The 19,735-nt window shown below is 44.7% G+C and overlaps 1 protein-coding gene across 7 annotated transcripts in view; it reads right to left on the reverse strand.

Moving 5' to 3' along the window:
- Cenpf (centromere protein F) overlaps positions 1–19,263 on the reverse strand; it is a 55,456-nt gene extending 36,193 nt beyond the window's left edge. For 2 of the 7 annotated variants that reach the window (XM_063236721.1, XM_063236719.1), the window contains exons 1-7: positions 19,135–19,263; positions 16,061–16,263; positions 14,974–15,170; positions 11,020–11,141; positions 10,508–10,599; positions 3,235–3,526; positions 1,393–1,595 (exon numbers count right to left, since the gene is read on the reverse strand). In XM_063236721.1, the coding sequence (XP_063092791.1) occupies positions 1,393–1,595; positions 3,235–3,526; positions 10,508–10,599; positions 11,020–11,141; positions 14,974–15,170; positions 16,061–16,222 (1,068 nt within the window). In that variant the 5' untranslated portion in view covers positions 16,223–16,263; positions 19,135–19,263. Of the gene's footprint in view, positions 1–1,392; positions 1,596–2,109; positions 2,439–2,613; positions 2,907–3,234; positions 3,527–3,795; positions 3,924–10,498; positions 10,600–11,019; positions 11,142–14,973; positions 15,171–16,060; positions 16,264–19,134 lie in introns of those variants that run through there. The other 5 variants (XM_063236720.1, XM_063236718.1, XM_063236722.1 and 2 more) reach the window with 4 other exon arrangements.
- Positions 19,264–19,735: the final 472 nt, after the last annotated feature.

Raw genomic sequence — 19,735 nt, forward strand, 5'->3', positions numbered from 1 at the left:
AAAGTAAAATTTCAAGCCAGTGGTTCAAATGGACCCACTGCCTTGGGCACCTATTAAAAACACCTCGGTTATTAGCCCTGTTGTCCAGGCATCTCTCAATCTCCAAGGAAAGCAAGGAGAGATTATAACAACAAGAAAATACGAAGTTGACAGATATCTACTAAGCGACTACTCTGTGTAGTGCACTGGTCTAGATTCTGTGGCTACAGCAGTAAACGATACAGACAAAAGTCCTGGCCCAAACAATGGTCCGAAATCATGAAGCCTGACAAAGGGGAAAAAACCAGATTTTCCAAAAGCAACTACAGGGGAAGTAAATGAGTGGGGTCTTGGCGCCCCCTGCTGGCACTCCCTCAGACTGCAGCACACTCCACTCACTGGTCTTGGGGTCAGTGGTCCTTTTCCACTCTATGTATTTTTGGAAAGTATACATACTTTTTAAAAGTATACATATTTTATTTTCTAAAACCTGTAATGCCATTCTGATAGCCACGATGCAGGATCCACATAAAAGGAGCCAATGACTAGGTATCACAAACGTGTCGTAACATTCAACAGAAAACATCCAGAGCTCAAGTCCATAAGTGACCTGTGACTCTGGACATCCCTAACTTTCTGGGTCTGAGATTTCCCTGTGAAATGTGTTGACTTCCAGGCCTGCGGCCAGCCCGACACTTTCCACATGAACTCAAGCCTCCTCTGAAGTCGGTAAATACTTGGGAAAGACTTGTACTAGCAGCAGCCTGCGGCCACTCAAGAACACAGAACGCCCAGCTGCAGGCTGTTTAGGACGGAATGCCCATGCCCGTGGCACTGGCCCAGGAACGGCATCAATGCAGCATGATATGATTTCAGCAAAACCCCAGACAAACTCATACTGGGGACAACAGGGGAAAAGTGAAACGAACTTCCAGCTAAGTGGAATAAAGACTTGTTGATCTTGTCTGGCCAAGGATAAATGTCTCTCATATGTGGAGAGGCCTGGCTGGGCAGAAATTCAATGAAAAATCAGCCTATCTGAAAGAATCTACGTACTGGATCCCACAAGTGGATCAATTAAACTCCATTGCATGTCCCAACTCTCTGAAGCCTGGTCGGTCTAAGTGCCTGTGCTGTGTGCCGTGCAGTGTCAGGTGCTACAGACCGATCACCATCATCCTCCAGCACCCCTAGGGACATGAAAGCCACCACTGGCTGGCAGGGCACAGCCAGGGTTGATCCCCACCCGGCCCTCAGGCAGCTTCCCATTTCCACAGTGTCCACACTGCCTGGTCTACACTAGCAAAGCTCACCACTCACTTTTATTCGAGAAACTCCAGCACAAAACACTCTTTGCAAAGAACTGGGTAAAAAAGAAGGCGATCTCTGAATAATTCATGGAAAGCCGAGTACCTTGGCTGCTGCCTGGTCGTACTGTGCTGTCATTCTCCCCAGTTCGTCCCTATTTTTGTTCAAAACTTTGTCTTTTTCCATTAATTCCGCTTTTGTCTTCTCCAGCTGGAGCTGCAGCTCTTGAGATCTATGCGCGTGACCTTTCATTTCTTTCTCCTGTCCCTGTAGACGCAGCTCCAGCTCATTAACCTTGCTTCTTAGCTCTGAAACCACAAACAAAAAGCAAACTCCAGCGCACGTAGTCTTTACAAAATGTTTAGGATTTACCTTTTCTCTCACTCTCCTCTCACAACTTCAGGGAGACAAATATAAATAATTTACTATAACAGAAAAACTGAGTTTAACTTCAGTGGTTAATATCTACTGTCATTTGTAGTCAAATACGCTCCAGAAAGAGAAATGGATTTTCTTGCGTCTTCACAGGAAAACCTGGGGAGGAAACACTTTCTAAAATCACAAATAGTGTCTCACAGAGGCTGCAAAAAGTGCATCCAATGCAATACCATTTGTTTTATATGCTAGCAAACTAATACAATGTGAGCGAGAAATAAAGCGAATTTTCAAATTTGATTATAGTAAAAGACACGCTGCCTCAAAATACTTGTTGCTCTGAATACGTTTACCGCATTGTTTCTGCAACTTTCTGAAGCAGTTTGGAAGTCCTCTTTCATGTCTTCAGTTGCTGCCTGACTGTCCGAAATCTATTGAAACACTGACCTTTCCCGGTCGCTGTGACTCTGGGGAAGAAGCAGGAGTTGCACTGGGCCGGATCTGAGAATGAGGTGGATGAAGACCCACAACGTCGTGAGCTGCCCTTGTGCTGGCCGGCACGTGGCAGCAGTATTTGCTGGATTTCAATCACACCTCATCAAGACACACGGGAAAAAAGGATTTCCAGAAGTGATAGAGAAAGCAGCAAAACCCGTGTGTTTGAAGTGGGGGGTTAACGGCATGCATGCTTTAGGCAATAGTTTACTTCTAATGTAAACATTCAGCATGATGGCAATCGCCCTCACCTCTGTTCTGCCCCTGCATCAACGCGGTTGAGTGCCGGGCAGTGAAAGCTCACCCTCCTGAACTCCCCGGAGTTTACCTTGAGGAAAGAGCCGAACACTATGAACCTCCCACACTGCCAGGCTAACCATGATTTTTTTTCTCACTCTTTTTCCCTACGTCTACGCGCCATGGGTTCCAAGGCCTTGGCAGTGTGACAGCTCTCACCTGGTGAACACTACCAAAGATTTTCAATAGATCACAGCACTGGCCCATACCAGTGTCCCTAGCAGACTCCAGAAGGCCACCTGGTGTGCCTGGCTATCAGCCGCAGCGTGGCGTGGTAGCCAAGGTCACAGGTTCCCTGCCACATGGGCAGCGAGATTTGGGCTGCACACCTCCAGCAGGAGATGTAGTACTCCTCCAGTACTCCAGGAGCCAGACCTGGAGCCCAGGAACCTGCCTACTCGATCTGCTCCTGCAGAGATAAAGCTTCTCAGCTGGCCTTAAAAAGCTCAGGACATCAGGTTTTCCTTATGAGTAAAAGAATGTTCAGAAACTGTGATGCCTCTTATCGTTACGTAAAAGGGCAACAACGATTCACATCCACATCCACAGCCTGGTCACCAGCTACTTCCTGTAGCATCTAACAAAACACATGTGCGCTCCAACCTTAATACTACCTGAGTGCCTCTGAAATCATCTTGGGAACATTTAATTTAAACTTCATACAGTGGGCCAGGGGTGCAGCGCAGCGGCACGGCGCCTTGCCTGGCAAATGCAAGGTCTTGAGTTTGATCCCCAGTGGCAACAAAAATAAAATAAACTTCACATAGCTCCAGAAATTACCTTGATTCTGGCCTTCCAATTGGTCCAAAAGAGGGGAGCCACTGGCAGGATCGCAGGAACTGCTATTAGCGTCTCTCTTCCCTGTTTGCAGAATGGATCGGCTGGGCGTCACCTCCTCCTGGCCAAATATGTGAGAGGAGGAGAAATTCCTCCTGCTGGGGGTCTTCTGAGAATGGCAGGAAAGCCGCTGTGGGGTCCTGTCCTGCTGCCACGAGAACACAGATGAGGAAGCCTGGTGTCGGGCGATGTCTCGGTGATTCATGGTGGCTTGGGGAGCAGCCTGGCTGGCTTTCTGTAAACAAAGAAACCCGTGAGAGCCCTTCGAGAAGCTCAGCAGCCAACACGACTTATTTCCAAATAAAACAGAAAGGCACGGCCACAAACCAAGAAATCGAGCTTGCCAAGGCAAGGGAGCCACGCAGTCCCAAGTCCCAGCCCCGGGATTGTCCCAAGGTCACACTTCCCGGCCTGAGGCTCAGCCACCGCCACCGGGGCCCCACCTGCTTAAGGAGGGCTAAGGCTCCGTATTCCCCCTGCACCCCTGGCACACCCCTTACGCACATGTGAGCGTTCACTGACGTCCTAAATCCCAAAGCTGGCCTTCCTGGGCCTCTGTGGTCACATCTCCCATCCCCAGAGCTTTGCACAGAGAGAATCAAAATTTAAATTTTAGCTAAAGAACCCTTTCGAGACTCGCTTTCTCCCATACCCTTCACAGAAGAATGCCATTTCAGGTGCGCTATGTTTGATAACGGCTCTCCCCTGCTCGCCAAGACTGGGCCATGGAGGCTGCAGTCTGGTGTTTACAGTGAGCATTACTCTTGCTAAAAGAAGAGGGTTAGCCGGGCGTGGTGGCACACGCCTGTAATCCCAGCACTCAGGAGGCTGGGGCAGGAGGATTGATGCAAATTCAAGACCAGCCTGGGCTACAAAGTGAGCCCAAGGCCAGCCTGAACTGCATAGTGAGAGCCTGACTCAAAAAGAAAAAGGAAAAAAAGGATAAAGGAAGAGGGTTAATGTGGAGGAGATCTACATTCTCCATTAGTAAACCAAAGAGCTTCGGAAATCTATTTCAGGGGCAGAGCTGGTTCCAAGGGGAACCCTCAGTGCTCAGAAGGTACTGACGTACCAGTCCAACCTTACACTCTTGGTGAATTGTCCCTTCCCACCCAGTTTCAATGTTTAGCAGAAATACATTATTAAATGCCAGGCTGGGATTTTTTGTTTTTTAAAAAGAAGTAGTATCATGTGAACAGAACTGGTAGAAGTAAACTAAATACATAACAGGAATTGTCAGGGTTCATCCCTAAACTAGAAGCAGAGATTTTAGAAATCTGCATTTTAAAAATGTTATTGACATTCAACCTCCTCACCCACCCCCCCAACCCCCGTGCTCAGGCTCTCAGTTTCCCAGTAACTAAGGATAATGAATCAGATAATCCCACAAGAAAATGTGGAACACACACTGCTTTTAATTTCCTACTTCTCAAAGACCTCAAACTGTCCTGGATAATGGGGTTCAGGCTCCTTACACCTTGGGTTGTTTAGACAACATAATTCAAGATTTTCAAATGATGCCAAGTGATGTGACCCACCTAGCCCGCACGTCTTTCACCTGCACAATTTCTACATTTTGAATTACAATTAAGGATTGTAATTTCAAAGCAAGCACAGAATAACTAGTAAATGCTGTCTGGCGTAAGACAATATGCTGACATAAAATCCAAGCACACATCCCACCTCTTCTTTTCATGCAATGTAAAGATTGTGCATGGATCTCTGTCCCAGAAGATGGTACACCTCATATATCATTTACCCAGATTTTGCAAGGTCCTACAGAGACTTACATACAGCAAGCAACACATAGACAAGTCTCTCATGAAAAGGCCGCTAAAATTATCCTTTGTCAATTAGCAAATGACAATGCTAATGAAGATTGTAAAAGAGTCTTGGCATCAGTCCTACACACTAAAGACTTATCCATTTATATTCAAACATGCCAAAATGTGGGCTCTTCCACTCACATTGCAGGCTGTGTCCCAACACCTTACTGATAAATTAAATGTAATTCAATGTTTTAATCATGACAAAGGAAAACATGTAGACAAAACTATGCAACATCCAAAGGTGTCAGTCTCTTTCACTACTCAGGCTGCGCCTACTCTGTCCATGGTGTATGAAAGGGTTTCACTGGAAAAAACATTGTAAATCTAAGTTTCATAAAAACGGCACACTTTTGCAGAAAAACAAATCATGTGCCCAAATAAAATACCTCAATAGGACCGGGGGTTTACCTCAGTGGTGTAAGAGTCTGCTTGGCAAACTCAAGGTCATGAGTTCGATCCCCAGTATCAAAAAAAAAAAAAAAAAAAACCCTGAATATGAGTAAGACCTCTGAGCTGATACTCCAATAATTCAAAACCTATTAAGATAGTTTTATCCGGTCCAAATCAGACTAGCAACAATCTCTCTGTGCCCCTAGTTTCCCTGGTCCATGGAACCAATCAGCACACAGAATTAGATTTACCTGAGCTTCCTTACATTTGTTCTTTGGGAGTAAAAAGGCCAACTTGGATTTCCATAGAAATTACCACTCCTGCCTTTAACCCTGTAAATAAACCTGTTAAAAACAAGGCTTTAAGCAATAAACCTTGTTTTTCCCAGGGTATTTCACTTCATACAAGTACTCATAAATTAATTGACAAAGCTCTTACTGCACTGCTGGGGACGAGGACTGACGTCACCGTAGTAAACAGCCAATCATGGATGCAGGCTTGGTGGCTTAGTCCTGCCTTCCCAGCCTTGCTAGGTTCAGGATCTCCTCAGTCGCTGCTGCTACCTTATGTCAGCCATGACAGACAGACAGGCATAGTAACAGCACTGGGTGTGCACTCAGTTAACCGACATAAAGCTAAAGTTGGATGTATGACAAAAACCTTTGGTATTTCTATACAAAAAAGTTTGTAGATCATATTAACATCATTAAATAAACAACACTAATGTGGTCAATTCAAGCCCACACTATTGCAAGTAATTTTAAAACTGCTATGGGATATATTCATTAAAACTGCTCCATTCCTTAGTGATCCTATTACAACCTATTTTAATCCCCCAAATTCAGTGGCATTTGGTGATCACAATGCAGATGCTCCAGTAAATCTGGCTTCCATTTTAAATAATTCAAGACAAACCTATAAATTTATTATATTTCTAAAACTTTATTAAAGACATTTAAAATTACCATAGCACAGGCTAGACAAATTGGGTTATCCTATTTTGCCAGTAAACATATTTCTGGGCCTGTTCCTCAACAGTTACAATCACAGAGATTCTACAGCTAACCCATTATGCCTCATAAATAATAACAAGCTTAAATGTATTCATGCCTCTATAGGTAGCTTCCATGCTGTCATTCAGGTAAACATGTAATCATACATCATTGTGTATCAGCCTTTGTTAACTTACAGGTATCACTAACTGTAAAATCTAACATTGGCCCTACTTATATTAGCAAACTTTTCCAACGTTTTCCTGATAACTGGAATAGGAAGCATGTCACAAGGATACCCTATAATCCCAAAGGTCAGGCAGTAATTGAGTGCACTCGTTTTAAATTAAAAGGTTAATTAATCAAACAACAAGAGGCAATAGAGAGTCAGAACTCTCCTCAAATTTATTGCATTTTGCCACATATGTTTTAAATTTTCTGAGCCCTACCTCTGATTCTGATTTGCTGCCAGCAGTGATACATTGGGACTTCTCTGAAGTCCTTGCACCCTGTACCTCGGCATAACCTCCAATCAGGTGTCTGGAATGGTCCGGTATCACTTTTAAATCGGGGCTGAGAATATTTTTATATTTACAGATTATTGGCAGACATTACAACCATCAGAGCAGATGCATGGCCAGAATCGCACCCACCTGCAGGACACGTCAAGACCTCAAGCAATGAACCTGATAGCGCATCACCCATGTGCTGGAAAGCCCTGAAGCAGACGTTCCCGGGGCTTGCCATCTACTTAACAGCCAGGGTTCAGTTCAATCGCCTGATAGTTTTTTCCTTACAGTGCTTGTTATCCTAACAGCTACAACATGTATTCCTTTGATTCAGGGAAAGGAGTACTAGGCTTACATACCCAATCCACCTCTGCTCAGACCCTTAACTTGGATGGATAAGCCACCAGAAATCTTCCATTTTATAGAAAGCAAGAATGCTACATTTACTGTCCTGCCAGACCCTCATATTTTCATGCATCTACAAAAACGAGCCAAAGTAAAGATCACCTCTCATTTTGTTTATCCTCCCTTATGTGTTACTCAACTATGGCAAGACTCTAACCCATGTATGCCTGCTGTAAATCAGGTTTGGAAGACATGTTGTCAAAAGAACGCTTTGCCTTACTGACCTTGACATCTAGTCCTTCAGATGGTAACCTTGTTAGAGAATTCAAACCTAACATTCCTATCTGTACTCCAGTAGCTCGTGCCCCTCATTTCGAGGAAGGTGATTTGGGCCCTTGGCAGTCTTGCAGAGATCCAAACCATGGGCGGGTTATACGCAAATTCAATTATTCCTTTACAGACTGGTGTCCCAGAGGTGTACTTACGGGAAAAGGTCAGGATTGGCATGAGATTTCCTTTTCAGGCTCTGCTGGCAATGCAATGACCTCAGAAGTCTTATCGAATATTACAGTCAGATAGAGGCCTCAATTCTCTTACTCCTAGACTTATACAGGACTGAGCCCAGACAGCACACTTTATGGAAACTAGCTTTGCCTTTTCATGCAGGACAGCTGTAGACTGGACCAATACGTTCTCATGTACTAATTGTTATCTAACCCACTGTATCATGCCTGAGTTTCTTTCTAAGGACTCCACCATAATAATCATGGGCAGGATGCCTGGAGTTCGGCTTCCAGTCAATCTAACGGAGCTTTGGTATCACTCACCTACTGCCCTGTTGGTGGAAACCTTGATCAAAAGATTTAACAATTGAACCAAAGGATGCTTGGGTTGATTATTGCAGGGATTACTTCCCCAGTTCTTTTGACAGCCAGCACAGCTATTGGCTCCACAGCATTAGGCACATTCAATACAAACTGCTCACTTTGTACATAACAGGACAAGAACTGCTGATGATAGCTGGAAAATTCAGAGAGATTGATATAAAGTTACAAACCTAATACTTCAGTCCTATGGATGGGAGACCAGATTAAAAGCTTACAGTTACAACAAGGCTTAAAGTGTCATTATAATATGACATGTTTTTGTATCACCCCATTGTCATACAGCAAAAGCCTACATCCTTGGGAGATGATCAAAAGGCACATACAAGGAGCCATTCATCAGAATATTACTATGGATATAGATGCTCTTCAGAGACCAGTGCTGTCCATGTCACAACAGACAGCCACCTTTGATACCCAAATTAAGGATTGGGATAAGTTTGCTGATGCATAGAGCAACTAAAGCCATTTGTATACCTCAAGGCTCACTTTTGGTGTTTTATCGGAAGTGGTGTGCTCATTCTATTCTTTATAAGTTTTCTCATTAAAGCCTGTCATAAAAGATTCACTATCCAACTACGACTAAAAGCCATACAACCACAACTAGCCCTGCTGGAGCTACAAAACAAGAAAGAGAGATGTGGGAGACAACTCCAGTGACTCCCCTTGAATGCAAAATAATTACTGCGACTCTGATTATTTGGAGACTCATTTCCTAAAACTGATATGTAGAGAGCTGGCTATGGTATTTCCTTCTCTCCAATTGGCTCTGCGCATCACAAATAAGGCTAACCAGGTGCTAGTGTGTAATCTCTAAAGACATCAGACAGTCCTGTTTCCTGAATAGTGTTCTCCATACAGGTTGTGAGCACAGTGAGATGTTAGAGTGGGTCAGCCCAGGGAATGTCAACTGAGTAGGAGCCTCAAGGAAAAGAGGCTATGACTCCCCAGGGCACAAGAGTTTGCATATCAGAAACCCCTAAGAGACAGCCTCCCAAAACAATTCTGTTGCTACCTTAATTAGATTATGTGGATTGATCCTTCTGCATATGTCTTTCCCCCACCTGGCCAGCCAGCTCAAGTTACTCGCATAATTCCCGCCATCCTCACTATCACTCATCCCTGAGCCAACCCTTCTTCACAAGATAATAAATTCTGGGAGAGGCCTTGGATCAGGGCCTTTGTCCGCACATCCTCATATGTATTGGACTTGGGACCCCTTGGCTGCCCTTGACTTGGAATATGTCTTGGTGTCTTTACTCTCACAGTGGGTTTGCACTGGTGGTGGCAGATTAAAGTCAACTTACTGGGATTCCAATAATGTCTCAATGGGATTACAAATATAACTTTTTGGAATGTGAGGAAAACTAAAAAGAGGATTACAATACTGCACCCATCTTTGGGATTACAATACTCTTCAATCAAAATAGAGTGTAAAACCATTGCAGCAGCTTATTTAAAAGAATTGAGAGCCTTGTGTGGTGGCACAAGCCTGTAAACCAAGCACCTGGGAGGCTGAGGCAGGAGGATGATCATGATTTCAAGGCCAGCCTGGACTATGGAGTTAGTTCAAGGCCAACCTGAACTACGTAGTAAAAATCTATCTTGGAAAAAGAAGAACTGCAGAGACTGCCTTGACACCATTCCCCTCTGAAATCAGCATTTCACAAATAACGAGGCTCCAGAGCCACATCGCTGGCACAAATCTCGTTCCATTGGCTGAGTGGACAACAACCAGTGGCCTCTAGGTGACAAATTCATCCTGAGCCTCAGGATCCCTCTCCTGCCCTGCACTCTCCAGACACATGCCCTCCTTACCCCTAGATCTTAAGAAGAAAAGCACTATACAGCTACAGTTCCCCAAAGACTCATGCGCACTTGGTATCTGGGAATAAACTCACCTCTCCACTCTACTTTCCTCACTTCCACCTATTTTTAAAACTAAAAAGATGCAGGGCCTGGTGGTGCACACCAGTAACCCTGGCACCTGAGAGGCTGAGGCATAAAGATCACTGTGAGTTCGAGGCCACCCTGAGCTACACAGTGAGACTCTATCTCAAAAAAAAAAACAAAAAACAAAAACAAAAACAAAAAAACCTAAAACTAAAAGGTAATCACCTTAAACTCAGCAATGTTTTTCTCGGTTTTCGAACAACTTGTCAGCTCTATGTAAAATAAATTTTGCTCTAGCTTACTCTGCTCTACGGCAGGGTGCTTGTGTAACTCTGAAGTAGAACCGTCTTTTATAAGGCCCATACCTGACTCACTTTAGCCTGCAAGGCTTTGACCTCCACCTCCAATCTTTTTCGTTCTTCAACTTCTCTGCTGTATTTTTCTTTGAGGTCTTCATACTTGGAACCTAACACAGACAAAGAAACATGGTTTTATTCCAGTCGGTGGTGCTGGAAGGAAATTCAGAGATGAACAATGCATGTAAATAGTCTAGAAACGACCCTCAGTACCCTAAGAAGAAAACTCAGAGTGGTTTGGGCAATGGTCAAAGCCCTGATCAAATAACTCAAATACTTAAGTCTGTGGAAACATAGATGTTTTGACTATTCTGTAACTGCATCTCTTCTAAAATACACCCCAGAAGAAAAAGCAGAGAGCTCAGTGTCTATCCAGGGCTGTGACATAACCCAACAGCCACAGAGCCGACTGTCCCACAGGTGGCTTTGTTTTTATTAAGTATCCAAACCTGAATTCATTCACTTTGTTTACATGACTAAATTCTCAATGAAGGAGCTGTTCAGACCAAGGAGGGAAAAATAATCTTTACCGCTGTAATGTTGGCTTGGAGTTAGCGGAGTGGCAAAAATTTTTTGCGGCGTGATGCATGAACCCAGAGAGACATCTGCAGGCTGCGTGGCTTGCTGGCTTCTTTCAAGTTCTGATTTACACCTGTGAGGAAAGGGACCAAGGGGCCACGAAGCAGGTTAGTTACGGGACAGAAAACAGGCCATGCAGGTCCTGACGATAAGCAACTCACCGATGCTCTAAGAATCCTCACCCGTTCCATTCATCCAACAGAAACCAGACAAGAGCCAGTTCTTTATAAGAACCAAGGCTAGAGAAATACAGCCACACTCCAACAATCAGTGTTACAAAAAGGCTGAAACGAAGACTGTAACAACCACCGTGGCAGCTAAGAGCAAACCAGGGTCTCTCATCCCTCTGATTCACACCTTCCTGCCTTTTCCCCATCCTTGCATTTATCAAAGAAGAAAAAATTATCCTAAGGATTAAGCAAAGTATAATCCACCCATTTTTGCCCAAATTAATTAAAACAAGTATTTCTAAAACCAGCACCAAAATGAGCTTTCCAGAGAAACAATTATGCCAGCATACGGAGGTGGTGCTCCCATTTCCAAGCACCTGTTATCCAAAACTAATATCTATCTTTCCTTCACTCAACAGAAATGTCGGGTACTATGGATAGAGGATTCAGCAGTCAAGATCCTCATTCTCCATTATTTGGAATGATAGAAAAAACTCAGCGAGAAAGAAGGTTATAGGATCCAAACATGCAACTGTGAGATAATCACCTTCATTCGCAGACAGGAAACAAAACTGGGATCACAGAAGATGATTTCTGTGCAAGAAAACAATCAATCTCACAGAAAGGGGAATACACAAAAGAGTGCACTGTACCACAAAGGTGGACAAATGCAAGGCATTCCTACAGGAAACCTCAAGACCATAATGTTAAGTGGAATAAATTAGATACACAAGTTCAAATATCACATGGTTTCTCCTATAAATAAAGAGAAAACTAAAAGACAACATAGGAAGTTAGGAAAACAACTTCAAATGGGAAAGAGAATGAGAGATGGCAGGAGCAGGGGGCACGGGAGAAGGGTATGAAAAAATTACCTTAGATACCTACCTACAACATGGACTGATAAAAAATAAAAGACTGACTTTAAATGTTTTATCCTTGAAAAATATTTTTGACTATGCAGCTAGAACTCACATACAGCTGTGCCACAAAAATCACATTTCTTGCTGTCAAAATAGTTATTAATCTCAAAGGGAACCCAGCAACTTTACAGAAGGAATATTTAGACTTTCACAGTGGAAGAAGCTTAATCAAGTGATCAAGGTCATGAAACGCACCCTCCAGATAACCACCCTGCAGTGTTCTTACCAAAGCTGATGATCACCTGACTCAAGGGTTCTCCACCAGAGATGGTCTCACCCTCCCAATGGTCACATGGCAGTACTTGGAGATACTTCACTGTAATTCACTTAGGAATGGGGTAGATACCACTGGTGTCGAGGGTTACGAGCCAGGAATGCCAGTGAGATCCGACCACACACCAGCCAACCCTCCATCCACCAAGCTGTGCAGGTTGAAATGTCAACCATGCATTGAGAAATATTCATCACTGAAAAACCTGTCAGCCACACCCCAGTGGAGGGCCGTCTTCCAAAGTAACTAAGCAGTACTTTTCAAAAAGTCAGGGGTCACAAAGGAGAAGGAACCCTCACAACTTTAGAAGATGCTAAGAAAACCTCAGCTCAATGCAGTGTGGAATCCTGGATGAGAATCCAAAGAAAAGAGATTCCTGGAAAACCAGTGAAATGCTAATAAAGTCTAGTTCATATAATCGAATTAGCCAGTTTGAAAATTATACTTCGGTTGTATAAGTTGGGTAAAATTCTAGGTGAAGGATATATGCACTCCACTATTTTCGCAAGTTTTCTGCCAATCTAAAGTTATTTCAAAAAAAAAAAATTTGTTTTAAATGTCTGGGTGGTTGCAGAGTCCACAGTGGGAGAATTTATTAAAGTCCTGTTGGCTAGAAATTCTGACAAAATCCCACCATTAGAACAAGAAAATACCATTTCTAAACTAGGAAAGTACCTTTATGACTCCTTCATTCTTATTTTTATTAACACTTCTAATTGGGCTTTTTTTAAATAAAAAGTTATAATAAGCAACTTAATTATTGCCTAACCTGGCAAAGAAAGAAGCGAATCGATTTCAAAATGTTTAAAACCCAAGGTGAGGCTGTGAGTGTGGGTTTCACTTCCCTCCCTGCCCAGCCTGGAATCCAGGGCAGCTCCTCCAGCCACTGTCTCCCAGCCCCCTCCTTTCGCCCATCTGCTTCCCTGTGTCTCCCTGGCCCTGAACCCTTAAACCAGCTGTCCACTTTCTCAGCACTTCCTACCCACACGCTGCAGGGAATGGTCAGCACACAAGCCAGAGCGGTCACTGTCCATGCCCAGTCTCCAACGTCCACCACATCTTCAGGCTTCCCTTCCTCTCCCTGCGGCAGCCTTTCCACCCAGAGAAAGCCTGAGTCCCCAGTGTAAGCCACGCTGTCACTTCCTGCTGTCTTTTCAAGTCATTGCATCGCTCAGGGACCAGGGCAGCCCCTGGTACTGAGAGCGGCTCAGTCAACTCGTACTAAACGAAACTGAAAGGGAAAACCTGTACCTGAAAAGTCTGTCTTCTTGAAAACTTTGTTTTTTTGAAACTGCCTAGCTCTATAGGTGCTTCCTGGCTCTGTAATTACTTTCCAAACCCCTGTAACCACGAACATAACCGAACATGCAGGATGCCTGATTGTACCAGGCTTGTAACCATTAATCTAGCCTTTTAACGGATGATCTTGCCCTGCTAGCTGACCAGAAGAACTGCCACCATTCTGTCACACCTCTGTACCTCCTGCCTGTGGAGCATATAAAAGCCCTAGACCACCAGAGATCCCGGCCTGACGTTCTGGGAACAACCTCCTCAGCGCAGTCGCCATAAAATAAATGTGTCTCCAAATCCTGGGTGTTGCTTTGGTGCTTCTGATTGCTGTAGCAAAACTACTAGGGAAGTCAGTAGAGGACCTTCACAAAATAAGCAACACTAGAAATTCTACCCCACCCAGCTACAGTATTCCCCTCCTAGGGCTTCAGAAAAAGAGACTTCCTATCACAGTGATCCGTGCACACCCATGTTTACAGCAGCACAACTCACAATAGCTAAATCCCAGAAGCAGCCTCTACCTAGGCCCATCCACAGATGAATGGATACAGAAAACATGGTATTTATGCGCCGGAGTAATACTGAGCCAGCAGAGATAAACAGGAAGCACTCTTAAGTGCACTGTCGCACCTTGAGAACATCACATTAAGTGAAATACATTAGATGCACAAACTTCAGTATCACCTGGTTTCTTTACAGGAGAAACCTGAAGTATGAATGCGGAGCAAAATACAAGACAGACAACAGGAAGTACAGAGACAGACCTTTTCCAAAGGGAAGGGGCACCAAGAGATGGAGGCGGAGGGAGAGGCGAGAAAGAATGGGGAAAAAGGGATTAAGATGTGCTACGCACAGGTACCAACTGCTCACAAAGAATGTAATCACGTACTACAGGCTTGCACTACTAAAGAAAACGGTAGTGCTTCCAGGAATGCCAGCACTAGGGAGGCTGAGGCAGGACGATCATGAGAGTTTGAGGCCAGCCCAGGGTACACAGTGAGTACAAGGCCAGCCTGAACTATAGTGAGATCCTGTCTCAAAAACAAACAAACAAACAAATGTTTACTAAATGGATAAATGATCGAGCAACTATTTGATCTGTTTTTGTAACCACAGAACTGATTCGCTATTTATTCCACTTGGGGAAAAGAATGTTGTAATATATAACAATTACGCTATTAAGCAAAATAGTAACTGTGTCTGATGAATACACACAAACATCATCCATGTAAATACCACCCAGATAATTACCTTTTAAGTTCCTGCTCCAAGTGCTCTATCTGCTTTTTGCCTGCATTCAGCTGACCCTCCTGGAAATTCACTTGGGTCTCTTTGACTTGAAGTTCATGAGAAATCTTCTGCTTGCTTTTCTCCAGATTTTCACATATTTCCATCAGTCTTTGGTTTTCCCTCTTCAGGTTTGTGCCCTCATTTTTTTCTGTTTCAACCTACAGGGGTTCAGTGAGAAGGAAATCAGTCCCTTATTTTGTGAATTTACCAAGAATGACATGTAGGTTACAGCCGGGTGATGCCTACCAGTTTCCTAACACACGGTCGTCAATGCTTTCTGAACAATCTGAAGCTGCCAGAAAGAAAAAGGCTCCCCAGAGTCACACATCACAGCACTGTTGTGGGTCAGGACTGCACCTCGCCATCCTAGAAATGCAGGCTTTAAATCCTTTCAAGAATTAAAAACAGTAGGGGCTGGGGATTTAGCTCAGGGACATAAGTGCCTGCCTGGCAAGTACGAGGTCGTGAGTTCGATCCCCGGTACCACCAAAAAAAAAAGAATTAAAACAGTCAGCATCAACCTCTCCTCCTTGGCAACTCATTTTCAATCTGGCTGCTAGCTAAAGGCAGGTACGGACGGTAGCTAAAGGGCACAAACCTGAAGAGGCAAAGACCTCCGAGAAGCCAGTGTCGAACAACTGCTTTGTTGGCTAGCACAGAGGGTAAAACAAGAAAAGGGCTGACGAGGTTTTCATTCCCTGGACCTGGAGAGAGGAGGCTGGGGGACACCGAGGCCCAAAGTCCATGCTGAGAAGCTGTCTCTGTGTTAACTGTAAACTATTCTAAGTTGACCTCAGTAGGAAGCCCAGGACTCGGGGCTTGTCACCAGGCAGTGCAGAAGCGACTCTCAACTCAGGGTCCCCAGGGGAACTTAGAATGGACCCCAACATCCCTGACTATCAGCAGGTAGACAGAAATGAGGACAGAGGTGGAAAAAAATCAGAGGCAACGAGAAATATCTGAAATGAAAGAAGAAGAAGCGGCCACATAGAAACAGAAAATCACTTCTCTCTGACCGAACCATTTCAAACCCGCGAGCCCACGCTACCTTCTGCTTCTGCTTCTGCAGCGCAGCTTCCAGCGTGTCGAGCTGAAACTGCCGCTGCTGCTTCTCCTTCTTGAGTTTGTCCAGCTGCACCTCCAGCTCCTGGATCTTCTGTAGCGCTCTGCTAGGAAGGCCTTCCTTCCATTCTTCCAAAGCCCAGCTCATTCTGTCCACCCTTCGTTATTATCCCAACATTTAGCAATGAACTGCAAAGAAAACAGATGGCTGATCTTCACATAGCTAAAAAGGAAACTTAAAGCAGCCATGGTGACACACACACCTGTAATCCAGCACACAGGAGGCTGAGGCAAGAGGGTTGTCATGAGTTCAAGGCAACCTGAACTATAATAGCAAGACCGGAACTCAAAAAGAGAGTAACAAAGAAATTTAAAGTCAGAGACAAAAAGGGGTTTACCTAACTACATCCAAGAGTCTGACAAAGAGCATCACATTTAAAGATAATATCTGAGACGGGCGTGGTGGCTCACGCCTGTAATCCCAGCACACGGGAGGCTGAGGCAGGAGGATCTTTGCGAGTTCAAGACCAGCCTGGGCGACAAAGTGAGCTCAAGGCCAGCCTGAACTGCATAGCAAGACCCTGTCTCAAAAAGACCAAAACAATAAAAAATAAAAAAAAATAAAGATAGTATCTGTCTTCTCATCCTCTGAAAGGTGACTGCCAGTGACACATCAAGAAGTACACAGTATGCTTGACTGAAGCACCCTTACTTTGCGGTTTTCTCTCCTCTCAAGTTTTGATTTCTTTATGGCCACCTGCTTCCAACTGGCACCAAACATGAATGCTTTGCTATTAAGTTTTCAGGTGATGGAGATCCTGGCTATGAACAAACAGAACACCTGACACATTAGTCCTCAGATGTTCTTGGTTCCAGCTTCACATTATTAACCACCGTCATACTTTATGCCATACCCCTGCCTGCAGGGCTCCCTGACAGCTTCTCACCCGTGCCACCTCCTTGCAACCAGCACGCGAATTAACCTAGAGCAAATGCAACTCAGGACTAAGATTGTTCCAAAGAATGAAGTCACGCTCCAGGCAAGCAGACAGAGGCATGCAATCTTAGGCACTGAACGGGTATTCAAGTCCACCAAGCTGCTTCAAGGATGTGCAACCGTGGGGAGTTGTTTAAGGGCTCTATGTCTGGCTTCCCTGCTGTAAAATGAAGATACTACAGTGATGACTTCCTTAGGCCTTAGAACAGTGTTTCCCACTGGGTTTTTTCAGTTCTTAAAGACACTTTTTGATTTATATATTTCAGCTTCTGGTACAAAAGGGGCAGTGGCCTACCTCCCACTCCACCTTATCTTAAGGTAACTTACATCACCTAGAAGAAAAGCAAGGCAATGTTCTTAACTTTAGCCTTTAGATCAGAGTATCAAATTGAAAGAAAAGTTATTTTCTAGGTATTCTGGCAATAGGGTGAGAATCTGGGGTTTTTTTTAACCAAGAATCAAAAAAGATTTTCAAAACTGAAGGAGAAACGAAAGTCTTGGACTTTTGGATAAGTTAGACATGAAGCCTTGGGAAGCTGTGTTTCCACTGCCAGTGTAAATTTCCCCCCAGATCAACTTTTGGAAGACGATATTTTCTTTCCTGCAGTCCTCAGGGTGGAACCCAAATCACTGCACCTGAGGTAAGTGCTCTCCTGCTGAGCTATGTCGTCTTCCCTGTGTTTTGTTTTGTTTGACAAGATCTTGTTCAGTTTTCCAGGTCACTCTGGAACTTGCAATCCTCCTGCTTCAATCTGTAGAGGACCTGGATAATATGTTCGTCTATCACTACCTTCTCCAGAAGAGGATATTTTAAACTTCACCTCCACTGGCCCAAAAACTACTGAGATAAGTATTTGCCTCTCAGCACAAAGGGCAATGTAGCTTCTTTGTTCAAGCATAGGAGTACAGAGCTGGGAACATTGGTGCCCACTGTAATCCCAGCACTTGGGAGACCGAAGCAGGAAGAACACAAGGTCTAGGCCAGCTTGGGCTCCAGAATGAATTAAAGGTCAGGCTAAACTACACTACCAGACCCTGTCTCAAAAACAATCTATCATATACAGTTTAGCCCGCCACTGAGGTCATTACATCAAGATGCCATAGCCAGCAAAATACGAAAAGGAATGCCTTAGAAAGATGACAAACATAACAGAAATAGAAGAAAAACCGGCAAGCTGATTGCTTTTCCGATTCAAAGTCTAAGATATAGTTATATAAATACACTTCATATATTCATACTATATTAATATGTAATATCCAGGCCCAAGCTAATAGTGATCACAGCAAAAGGCGATTTGGTAAGACATTGGGTATCAGACACCTAGCGATGACCACTGTGGGGCAAAAGAACCAAAAAGGGGGACAAAGACCTGAAGGAAAGATTTAAGGGGCTGGGTCTGAGTGGGAGGGAAAGGAGAAAGAAAAGCCTGGGTGAATTTTCTTGCAACAGGATTTATCGAACTGAAAGCCAAATCCCTTCCAGACTTTTAAAGATTATTCTTTAATAATCTTTATATTTTAAATCTGTGGGGGTCACCCGAGCTCTGTAAAGTCCCCAAGGACGCTCTTAGATACTGCGGGCCCCTCAACCTCGCCACCAGCTTTGCAGCCCGTTTTCACCTTTTTCCATTATCAGGATCCCGGAACACCGCCAAAACCCACGAGGGCCTGAGCGCCGCCGCGGGGGGACCAGCGCAGGCGCTGCTCCGGACCAGGCTCCTCGCGGTGGGGGCTCGGGTCACTTATTTCTAAATCGTAGTCACAGAGCAGAGTCTGGCACTCCGGCGCGATCAAATCATAGTGAAAGAAAGGAAACTCAAACCTAGCTAACACCCCATCCAGACCCGGGCAAACCCCGGCTCCCGGCCTCGGGAGGGCGCTCGGGAGATTTCTGGTCACCTGCAATTCTTTCATCCTACGGAGGAGAGAACCGATCCCAGATGGGGCGCAGACCCACGACCCTCTGCCGGATCTGCGGCGAGCACACGCCGGGTGAGGGCATCACCGGCAGCGACTGAAGACCACGAAGCCGCCGCCAGATGAGAGCCGACCCATTCGCTCACCTGGCTGCCCGCTCCCGGGGAGTTGAAAGCTGCCGCTTGCACAATCCGAGTGGGCGCAGTCCCCGCGATCCTCCGGTGCCCCGACCCCGACTCAAACCGCCCGCCGCCGCCACCCCGGAAGTCCCTCGCCCGCTTCCGGTCCTGTTCAAATTCGCCTCTGACGCCTATTGGCCACTATAAATAGCTGTGCACCAATCCGTTCCGCTCTCTCGGTCTGCCGTCTGTAATTGGCTCTTTTGTATGAGTTTAAAAAACAAACCCTTGCGGCAGGAGGAGTAAGTGCCTGAGACTGGGGCGCTTTTCTATTGTTGCTTGGAGACGAAACCACGTGATGCTGCTGCAGAGGCCGGAAGGTGGTTTGAACCCTGAGAATGGGTCAACAAATGGGCTAACAGTTTAGGAGGATGTGGCCTGTCTCCCTTAGCCTGTCTGGTGGAACCAATACATGCGCATTCTAAGTATCTGTTAAGTTTAGGATTATACCAAGTACTATACTTGCTATGAAACTGCCACCCAACTTCCCAAGTAATAGCCTCATATATTTTAAAAATTAGCAGAGGTAAAAATAATAATAATAATAAAAATTTTTTAAAAATTTAAA

Source organism: Cavia porcellus, unplaced genomic scaffold (assembly GCF_034190915.1).
Source record: "Cavia porcellus strain 051 isolate PalLab524CR breed Dunkin Hartley unplaced genomic scaffold, mCavPor4.1 scaffold_26, whole genome shotgun sequence".
Lineage (NCBI taxonomy): Eukaryota > Metazoa > Chordata > Mammalia > Rodentia > Caviidae > Cavia > Cavia porcellus.